This window comes from Rhineura floridana, chromosome 11 (genome assembly GCF_030035675.1).
Source record: "Rhineura floridana isolate rRhiFlo1 chromosome 11, rRhiFlo1.hap2, whole genome shotgun sequence".
In the NCBI taxonomy this organism is placed as follows: Eukaryota; Metazoa; Chordata; class Lepidosauria; order Squamata; family Rhineuridae; genus Rhineura; species Rhineura floridana.
The window spans coordinates 8,108,958-8,120,422 of NC_084490.1; the positions used below are offsets into that span (position 1 = coordinate 8,108,958).

The 11,465-nt window shown below is 46.9% G+C and overlaps 1 protein-coding gene across 1 annotated transcript; it reads right to left on the reverse strand.

The window, feature by feature from the left end:
* Positions 1-1,400: 1,400 nt before the first annotated feature.
* Positions 1,401-2,345, reverse strand: LOC133366942 (olfactory receptor 10S1-like). Its single transcript, XM_061590489.1, has one exon. The coding sequence runs from the start codon at positions 2,343-2,345 to the stop codon at positions 1,401-1,403; it is 945 nt and encodes a 314-aa protein (XP_061446473.1).
* Positions 2,346-11,465: the final 9,120 nt, after the last annotated feature.

Below are 11,465 nucleotides of genomic sequence, written 5' to 3' on the forward strand. Positions count from 1 at the left end.
CCTTAGAATAAACCCTGCAAAGAAGTATACTGTAGGCTGAAGGGAGGGACCTGTGGCCGTAGAGCTGTTGCTAATGGAAAGGAATGACTGGAGTGGGAGGAATGTCCGTAACTCGGGGAGGATTTCATGTGCTGTGTTTCACCCACACAACCTACTGCTTTTACATGTGCATGTGGCACTAATCATAATTCATTAGCCTTTACCCACGTAACTGTGATGACTTCATATTCTCCCCTCCGTTTCTCCCCTGACTCCATTTCGCTCCCCTCCTCTGCTGTCTTTCTTGTGCCATTCCCCAGTTTTTAAACACCTTGGGAAAAAGAGCTGTCCCCATATTCTTTGTGCATGGGTCAGATAACACTATATCAGAAATAATAATTGGGCATTTTTACACTTTGTATTTAAAAAGGCACTTCAGCCGTCCTTCTGCTATCAGTATGCATAGACAGGATGCTTCACACATTAGAGTAAAGGCATGTTGCTTGCATATGTGGGGGTTAACAATCCATCTCTCTTTCCAGGGGAATTGCACCTCTGTGAGGGGAATAAGGGTCTCCTAATAACCCTCAGCACTCATAACAAACTACATTTCCCAGGATTCTTTGCGAGTAGCCATGGTTTTTTTAAAGTACAATAATAGCACTTTAAATGTATGGTGTGAATTAGGGATGTGCCAGAATTCCTCCCAATTTGGATATGGTACTGAATTTTCCATTAATTCACCTATCATTGTGAAATGGATTTTTATGTAGCTATTTTACAAAGATATTTTTGTAAACAGATCTTTCAAGAAAAGAAAGAAGCCCGCCTCTAAAATATTGATGTTAAGAATGATAATTTTATTGACGTTCATTGATATTTCCTTTCAAAATATTGATATTAATATTAACAGCAGCTAATGGACAAAGAACAAACTCGAATTGACAGAATGCTTCTGAACCGGCACCACCCAACAGTTCCCATCCCAAGTGTCAATGCAGCCAAAGTGGGGCTTCCCTTGGGATTGGTCTAGAAGCTGCAGCTGGGGCAAAACGTTGCAGCGCAGTTGCTGAGTGGGGCACCTGCATGCATGCATGCCTGTGCTGAGGGAACGGCGCTGGCTGGGGATCAGTGACCAGGCCAGGTTCAAGGTCTTGTTCCTAACATGTAAAGCCCTGAACAACTCAGGATCAGGTTACTGAAAGACTGCCTGATCAAGACTTGTGAGATCACTGGGATCATCTGGGGAAATTCTACTCATAGCAACATACCCTACAGGATATCACAGGACAGTGACCCCAACATTATTTATTTATTTTTCAACAGATATGGTGCAAATGCATGACTAGAAGCCTGTGCTCCTATTGTGCTCCTAAACCTGTGCTGAGCTTCTTCACCCCGTGGAATCTGAGTGCCCCACCCTATCTATCCTGAGAAGCTATATGCCTACCAGACAACTTCCTCAGTGCCCTTTGGACCTCCTTGTTCCTCATTGTGTATATGAATGGGTTCAACATGGGAGTGATGATGGTGTAGAACACAGCCACTGTCCCATAGGTGGCGTCGCTTGAAGATGGGTGCGTGTATATAAAGACTGGAGGCCCGAAGTATAATAGCACCAAGATAAGGTGAGCACTGCAAGTTGAGAAGGCCCGGCGCCTTCCCTCTGTCGTTTTGATTTTCAAAATGGCAGAAGCAATGTAGGCGTAGGAGATACATATGAGCGCAAAGCAGCCGGAAGCCACAACCCCATTGTTGACCACTGTGACGGTATGGTTCACCACCGTGTCAGCACAGGCTAGCTTCACCACTGGTGGTATATCACAAAAGAAGTAGTCGACTCGGTTTGGACCGCAGTAGGGCAGACGAAAAGTGAGGCTGGTGTGGATCGCAGCATGAAATGAACCAGCGAACCAGGTCCCGGCCGCAAGCCCAGAGCAGATTCTGCGGTTCATTAGTGTGGCGTAGTTCAACGGGCGGCAAATGGCAAGGTAGCGGTCATAAGCCATGACAGTGTAGAGGAAACACTCGGTGCTTCCAATGAAGTGGAAGGCATAGAGCTGGATGGCACAGCCTCCAAAGGAGATGGTCCTGTAGCTCAACATTATGAAGCCTGCCAAGATTTTGGGCACAGTGACGGAGGAGAGACAGATGTCTAGGAAGGAGAGATTGCAGAGGAAAAAATACATGGGAAGACCATGCAGCTGGGGTTCAAGCAAGATGGTGACCAGGATGAGGAGGTTCCCCAGAATGGTCAGCAAGTAGATGACCAAGAAGAGGAAGAAGAAGAGAAGAGGGAGTTCTGCTGTGTTTGGCAGCCCCCCAAGGATGAAGACCTTCACTTCAGTTTGGTTATTTGGATCCATCTGACAGGGCAGGAGCCAAGGGGCCAAAGCCAGTAATCGGAACCAAAGACAAGACCAAAGATGATCAAAGGATGCAAGAACATGCCCAGAGCTCAGATTAGCCTTGTTGCTTGAGCAAGCTTAACCAGAACAAAAAGCCATCTTTTGCTCGTTGACCAGGTTGGGTGGCTGTGGTCAGCCTGAGGATATTAAATTGCCAAGGCCCATGCTGCAACATGCAGTTCAGTGGCTCACCAGATGGGGAAGCAACACACAGGTCCAAAGGCTCACTATTTGAGCTCCAAAGCTCCTAACAGGAGGAAGAAAAGTATCTTAGTCATTAAAATGAAGAACAGAAAATAGTAAAAGTCACTAGTGTGGTGTAATGGTTAAGATGGTGGACTATGACCTGGGAGACCAGGGTTCAAATCCCCACACAGCCATGAAGCTCACTGGGTGATGTTGGGCCACTCACTGCCTCTCAGCCTCAGAGGGAGGCTATGGGAAACCCCCTCTGAATACCATTTACCATGAAAACCGTATTCATATGGTCACCATAAGTCAGAATCAACTTGAAGGCAGTCAATTTCATTTTTCATTAACTCTAGCTATCTATCTTAACTAACACAAGTATATAGGTTTCCCTAACGAAATAAAATGTCACAATAATACCCATTTAGCCAATTTTTAAATTTAAATAATATCCAAAATCTCAAAATTTGAAATTAATTTTCACATTTTCTTGATGAATATTAAAACACTGATGTTTAAGAGTGGAATTGACAATCACAACCCTGAATTTCCAGGAACTCCTGCCCAAATTTCATCAGCGTTTTAATGTTCTACACTAATGTCAGATTGAATTCCCTCAAGTTTTAGAGAGACACTTTCCTGCCTTTGTCATGGCCACTCATACAATGACTGCAATGAGAGTCTCTGACCTTCAGACCCCAGTCAAGTTTCCTGGACCAGCATGCAATGGGAACAAAGATAGCATCGTTCCCATTGCATTCTGGTCTAGGAAACACAGCAGGAGGCTGTGGACTGGACAGCCTCTGCACTTGTCATGATCACTGTACAAATGGCTCCAATGAGGCTTCCCCCACCCGAAGGGAACAAAAGATGAGAACCCCATCAGCTCCCTCATCTTCTACATGTGACAGCATGGTGAGACCAGGGTTCAAATCCCCACTCAGTCATCAAGCTCACTGGGTGACCGTGGCCAGTCACAATGTCTCAGCCTAACCTACCTCCCAGGGTTGTTGTGAGGATAAGAATGGGGTGGGGAGTAGCATGCACACTGTCTTGAGCCTTCAAGGAAAGGTGGGTTAGAAATGTAATAATAAATAAATAAATAAAGGCAGGGGGGAAATTCCTGAAAACTTCATCTGCTTCCCCTCCCAAAAGCACTTGAAGTCCCCCCCCCTCCCCTTTTGCAGGAGATATCTCATGGAAACAGGTGGTATTGGATTCAACCTACCTTTAGCACTAATTGCTCAATGATGACCAAAAAGAACAAGGCATACATACTCCAACTTCTCCTCCCCCCACCAAAAAAAAGATCACAGAACTTTGCCCACCCGACCTCCAGTCTTTGATGGTGGGTTCCTCTGCGTACAAGTTGCTGGATAAATCTAGACAGAAAATTTTGGAACATAGAAAAGTAGAGCTGGAAGGGGCCTATAAGGCTTTAATCAGCTTTAATTACTGCTCAATCTTCCACATATCTTGGACAAAGAAGTCGGGCCTCCAGTTAGACCATCAGAACCCAAGAAGATCCCTCCTGGATCAGGCCAGTGGTCCATCTAGTCCAGCTTCCGACTCTCACCATAGTCAACCAGATACCACAATGGGAAGCTGCAAGCAGATCTGAGCACAGCAGCAGTCTCTCCACCTACAGTTTCCAGCAACTAGAATTCAGGGAGATATTTCCATGAGAACCTGGTCCCCTGTATTGTTTAAGAAATGAACCACCAGCTAGTGAGGTTCCCAGATAGTGAATACATGCGTATCTTAATAGAAGGATAGCTTTCAAATTAAGGTGCGCTCACCTTCCGTAAAGCTATAGTATGATGATGGATGCCAGTGTTGCTTTCAATGTGACCCAGTTCTCGAGCATCCACTCTATATACTTGCATACCCAAAAGCACAGCCATCTGGGGACACAGTCCCTGGAGACCTCAGATTCCCTTGCCTAATGCTCAGAGAGAATCAGGAGTGCTCCTGCCTTGAGGGGGGAGACTCTGTGCTCTCTTCCTTTCGCTCAATATGACTGATAAAGCAACACTGCGCTTCTGATCTTAGCAGAGCCATACCTGGTGGGACCAATATAACATGTGCCTCTGGATATTCTACCAGGATTAACTGATCATTCCCCATTGATTGAGAGACTAAGGCTGCAGTCTTATAACACAGGAGTGGGAAACCTTTTTTTTTCCTTCCTGAGGGCCACATTCACTCTGGAAAGCCTTCAAGGGGCCACTTGGCAGCAGTGGGCGGGGCCAGAGGCAAAGGTAAACATTGAAATGAATCTGAATCTTAGCTTTGCACAGTAAGCTAGTTTCTACACACACTTGCATGTCCCCTCCCTATCAACTCATTTGAAATGTGGTGTTGGAAGAAAGCTCTGCGGATACCATGGACCACGAAAAAGACAAATAATTGGGTGTTAGAACAAATTAAACCAGAACTATCACTAGAAGCTAAAATAATGAAACTGAGGTTATCGTACTTTGGATAGATAATGAGAAGATATGATTCACTAGGAAAGACAATAATGCTGGGAAAAACAGAAGAGAGTAGAAAAAGAGGAAGGCCACACAAGAGATGGATTGATTCCATAAAGGACACCGCTGACCTGAACTTACAAGATGCTATTTATACTATTGAAGATAGCCAACTCATAGGGTTGCCATAAGTCGTATTCGACTTGAAGGCACATAACAACAGCAACAAGGTAACCTATGGAATTTGCTCCCACAAGAGGCATTGTTGGTGGGCTCGTGTTGGGCCATATTAGTTGTTTAGGAGTCTTAGTACGGAGGAACATGGGTGATGCCACCCCAATTTCAGTGATTACAGGAAGAGAAAAATATAGCCATGGGAAAGTGGTGAATTACCAGAGAAGGTGAAGGCAAGGCTATCTGAGCCTTATTTCTTGCTGCCACTCCTCTCATGGATGGGTTCCTCGTTGCTCACTGCTGTGCCCACTGGCCTGTGTGTGTTGTTAACGCCAGATCGGTACATAATAAGACCACTCTCATCCATGACTTGATTGTGGATGAAGGTGCCGATTTGGTGTGCATTACCGAGACCTGGGTGGGTGAGCTTGGAGGAGTTGATCTGACCCAACTTTGCCCACCTGGATACTCGGTGCAGCACCAGTACAGGCTGCAGGGATGGGGGGAGGAGTTGCTGTGGTCTACAGAACTTCCATCTCTGTCACCAGGAAACCACTCTGTCTTGGAGCTGGCTGTGAGGGCCTGCACCTGGTGTCAGGCCAAGGAGACAGTAAACTAGGGTTGCTGCTGGTGCACCATCCACCCTGCTTCCTGGCAGCTTCTCTGACTGAGCTGGTGGAGTTCATCTCAGCTGTGGTGTTGGAGGAGCCCAGAATGATAGTGCTGGGTGATTTCAATGTCCATGCTGAGGCTGCCTCTAATGTTCCGGCTGGGGACTTCATGGCCTCCATGACAACCATGGGGCTGTCCCAAGTTGTTATTGGCCCAACACATAGGGCAGGGCACACCCTCGACTTGGTTTTTGCTCCATGTAGAGGAAGGGGTGGTCTGGAGATGGGGGATGGATGTCACCCCATTGTCATGGTCAGATCACTTCCTGGTGAAGTTTAGACTTATGGCTCCGATCCTTCCTTAGAGGGGTGGTGGACAGATTAAGATGGTCAGTCCCCGGAGCCTAATGGAATCCACTGGATTCCTGAATGCCCTGGGGGAGTTCCCAGTAGATAGAGTAGGTGACCCTGTTGAAGCCCTTGTCACACTGTGGAACAGTGAGATGCGTAGGGCTCTCAACACAATTGTCCCCAAGCACCCTCTCCGGCTTGCACCTTGGTACACCAGTGAACTAAGGGCAATAAACAGGCTGGACGACGGCTAGAGCGCAAGTGGTGAAAGATGTGCTGTGAGACTGATCTGACATGAGTAAAACATCATAACCATGCCTACTGTGTGGCGGTGAGGGTGGCGAAGAAGGCCCACTTCTCTGCCTCCATCGCATCCTCAAGTAGCCGTCCAGTGGAGCTTTTCCGTATTGTCAGGGGTCTGTTGACATCATCTCCAGGAAATGGAGTCTTAGACCCTTCGGAGACCCACTGTGAATTTTTTGCAAGGCGCTTCGAGGGTAAAGTTGCTCGCCTCCATAGCAGTCTTGATGCCCCAATGAGGTGTCCAGTGCAACGTCTGCTGCAACTTCTTGGGAACGGTTTCAGTTGATGTGGCCTGATGACGTGGACAAGGTGCTTGCGATGATGTGGCCAGCAACGTGTCCTCTCGACCCTTGCTCTTCTTGGCTTATTAAAGCTTGCCGAGGGGGTCTGACCGAGTGGATCCAGGGTGTGGTCAATGCACCATTACGGGAGGGAGTGATTCCAGCTGCCTTGAAAGAGCGGGTGATCCGACCACTCCTGAAAAAGCCCACCCTCGACCCATTGGTTTGTGACAACTACCGACCAGTTGCAAATACCCCCTTCCTAGGGAAGGTGATTGAGAGGGTTGTGGCGCAGCAACTGCAAGTACTCTTGGATGAAACAGATGGTGGATGCTTACCCTGTTCTAGATGGGGTTACACTCCCCTTGAAGGAACAGGTTCGTAGTCTTGGAGTTCTTTTCGATCCTTCCTTGTCTCTGGAGGCGCAAGTGGCCACGGTGGCAAGGAATGCATTCTACCACCTTCGGTTGGTAGCCCAGCTACGCCCCTATCTGGACAGGGATGACCTCGCCTCAGTTGTTCAAGCTCTGGTAACTTCTAGGTTGGATTACTGTAATGCGCTCTACGTAGGGCTGCCCTTGAAGACAGTTCGGAAGCTTCAGCTAGTGCAAAACACAGCAGCCAGACTGCTGACGAGGACCAGCCGGTCAGCGCATATAACACCTGTTCTGGCCCGTTTGCACTGGCTACCTATTTGCTTCCGAGCCAGATTCAAGGTGCTGGTTTTGACCTATAAAGCCTTACACGGCGTGGGACCGCAGTATCTTGTGGAATGCCTCTCCCGCTATGAACCGACCCGGTCACTTCGCTCAGCGTCTAAGGCCCTCCTCCGGGTACCAACCCATCGGGAAGCCCAGAGGACAGTTACTCGATCTAGGGCCTTTTCTGTAGTGGCCCCCGAATTGTGGAATAGCCTCCCCGAAGAAATACGCCTGGCGCCGACGCTTCTATCTTTTCGGCGCCAGGTTAAGACCTGGCTATGCTCCCAGGCATTTTAAAGCGTTTAATGTTACAATTTTAAATCTCTTTGTTTCAGTTTATTTATTGTGATATTTTGTATTTCTGTACTTTTAATCTTTTGTATACCGCCTAGAGAGCTATTCGCTATGGGCGGTTTAAAAATGAAATAAAATAAATAAAATAAATAAATAAATCTTGACACATCCCAGTCTGGGTTCAGGCCTAGTTATGGGAATGAATCGGCCTTGGTCGCCCTGATGGATGACCTTTATTGGGAGAAGGACAGGGGGGTTGCAAACCTGTTATTCTTACTTGGTCTCTCGGTGGCTTTTGATACCATTGACCATGGTATCCTTCTGGGCTAACTTGGTGAGCTGGATATTGGAGGCTCTGTTTTACATGGTTCCAATCCTATCTCCAGGGTCACTCTCAGACAATAGCATTGGGTGACTATCTTTCAGCCCCCTGGCAGTTGTGCTTTGGGGTGCTGCAGGGTGCCATCTTGTCTCCCATGTTGTTTAACATCTATATGAAGCCCTTGCCAGTGGTCATCAGGAGCTTTGGGGCGAGGTGTCAGCAGTATGCTGATGATACCCAGCTCTATTTCTCCAATACATCTGAATCGGGAGAGGCCATGCAAGCCCTGGACAGCTGCCTGGACTCGGTGGTAGGCTGGATGAGGTCCAATAAACTGAGGCTGAATCCTAGCAAGATGGAGGCGCTGCGGGTTGGTGGTTCCCGAGTTTGGATAATTGGTCAATTGCCTGCTTTGGATGGGGTCGTACTCTCTCTGAAAGAGCAGGTCGGTAGCCTGGGGGCGCTCCTGGATCCATCTTTGTTGCTCGATGCCCAGGTGACCTCAGTGGCTAGGAGTGCCTTTTACCAGCTTCGGCTGGTGAGACAGCTGCAGCCATTTCTGGACCAGGATAGCCTGACCACTGTTGTCCACACACTGGTAATCTCCAGGGTGGATTACTGTAATGAGCTCTATGTGGGGCTGCCCTTGCGGTTGGTCCGGAAGCTGCAGCTGGTGCAAAATGCAGCAGTGAGACTGCTCACTGGGGCAGGGTATTGCCAACATGTCACCTGGCTGCTGAAAGAACTGCACTGACTGCCTATTTGCTACCAGGCCAAGTTCAAGGTTCTAGTTTTGGTGTACAAAGCCCTGTACAGCTCGGGACCAGGATACCTGAAAGACCATCTTACCCCTTATATACCCAGTTGATCACTGCGCTCTGCAGGTGAGCGCCTCCTGCAGATACCATCTTATCAGGAGGTCCATTCCGCACAACATAGGAAATGGACCTTTAGTGTGGCAGCACCTACCCTGTGGAATTCCCTCCCCTTAAATATTAGACAGGCGCCATCTCTGTTATCTTTTCGGCACCTTTTGAAGACTTTCCTCTTTCAACAAGCCTTTTAAGTTGAGACCTATCCCAGTCTGCGTCTGTGTTGGAATTGCTTAATATGTTTTTTAATAATTTTAACCCTTTTTAAAGTTGTTTTTAAAAATGTTTTTAACGCTGTTTTGTTTTAATGTATTTTAAGATCTGTTTTTATAATGTTTTAAAGTGTTTTTAGCACTTTGTTTGCCGCCCTGGGCTCCTGCTGGGAGGAAGGGCGGGATGCAAATGAAATAATAAATAAATAAATAAAAAAGAGGCAGTGATAGCAATTTGGATGGCTTTAAAACAGGATTAAAACAAGGATTCAGCAAATTAGAAGGATAAGGCTATCAATGGCTACTTACCCTGATGGCAGCAATGGTCATCAATCTGGATGGCTTTAAAAGAGGTTTAGACAAATATAAGGAGGCTAAAGCTATCAGTGGCTACTAACCCTGATGACTATGTTCTGCCTTCACTGTTGTGTTGAAAGTGAGGCAAGAGCAACTCCTGTTTGGGTTCTTTTGTGTGTATTCCAGAAGGAAGATAGAGTTAGGGTCCTCCAGTTGGCTAGGCTTGCCTACCTTTACCTGTGCTGTTCTCTGCCTAACTGCCTTCCGTTGTAAACTGATATGCTCAGGGAAGCTTATCTGCCCCTCCTTCCTTTGACTTCTTCTTCGACTGTCCGAGGAGATAGAAGACATCTTTGTCTTTGCTCTCTCTCCTGAGCCATGAGGGCAATACCAAAGTCTGGGCATTGCACCTCCAACTTAGTTAGTTAGAACTAGGTATGCCTTTTATATCTACTATGTATTTCTATAAATAAAGTAGCTTTTCTTATTTTTACTAAGTCTTAGGTCTCAGTGATCTAAATGCAGGGTAAAAGCCTGCTACTTACGTAAAAACACACATTGGCACACACACACACCTCAGACCGCTGACAATCTCTGCACATATACAAATTTCCATAACATGTCGGGGGCAGGCATGCTTCTGAATTCCAGGCACAGGAGGGGAGGGAGCTGTTGCACTCAGGCCTTGCTTATGGGCTTCCCTTACTGGGCATCTTCTTGGCCACTGGGAGAACAGGATGTGGACTAGATGGACCACTGGCCTCATCCAGCATGGTTTTTCTTATTTTTTTTAAGCAAGCAAGAAGCATTATAAGGGCACATTCCAGCCAGGCAAAAGCCAGGGCAAAGGGGCAAGGCCTGGGGAGAGTCCCCAGGTCCCAACAAAGAGGCCTAGAGTGCTGCAATTGTCCTCAGGGCCTGAGATTCCCCTGCTCTAACACTTACCTGGGAGTAAGTCCAATTGAACACCAGAGAAGGGGGCTGCCTCTGAGTAGATGTAGATTATGGCAGTGCACAGTACGAATGAGATGCCCCTACCTTTGAACTCGCCTCTGCTCAGTCAGTAGCAGTATGGGATCATTTCAGAACGAAGGGGATGCCCTTGAGGTTGGTCCAGAAGCTGCAGCTGGTGCAAAATGTGGCAGTGAAACTGCTCACTGGGGCAGGGCATCGCCAACATGTCACCCCGCTGCTGAAAGAATTGCACTGGCTGCCCATTTGCTACCGGGCCAAGTTCAAGGTTCTAGTTTTGGTGTACAAAGCCCTATGCAGCTGTGGACCAGGATACCTGAAAGACCGTCTTCTCCCTTATATACCCAGTTGATCACTGCGCTCTGCAGATGACGGCCTCCTGCAGATACCATCTTATCAGGAAGTTCGTTCTGCACAATATAGGAAACATACCTTAAGTGAGGTGGCACCTACCCTGTGGAACTCCCTCTCTTTAAATATTCACCAGGTGCCATCTCTGTTATCTTTTCAGCACTTTTTGAAGACTTTCCTATTTCAACAAGGCTTTTAAGTTGAGACCTATCCCAGTCTGCGTCTGTGATACACACACAATATGTTTTTAACCCTTTTTTAAAAGATGTTTTTAAAACTTTCTTTAAAAAATGTTTTTAACGTTTTGTTTTACTGTATTTTAAGGTCTGTTTTTATGATGTTTTAAAGTGTTTTTAGTCTTTTTGTTTGTTGCCCTGGGTTCCTGCTGGGAGGAAGGGTGGGATATAAATCAAATAATAAATAAATAAATAATGGAATATTGAAGCAAATTGGACCCATTGGGTCTCCTGGTTGATTCCATTTTACTTACCCAGAATGCCTCAGACCATGTATCACCTTGGGGGGAAATGGCAGCTCTCAAGGGAGATGAAGGCACATCTAACAAATGAATAATGGCATTCATTGGCTGAAAGTGCCTGGAACATGCCTCTTTTGTCATCTATTAAAGCAGGAGTGGGAACCCTTTGGCCCTCAGATGTTGCTAGTCTACAACT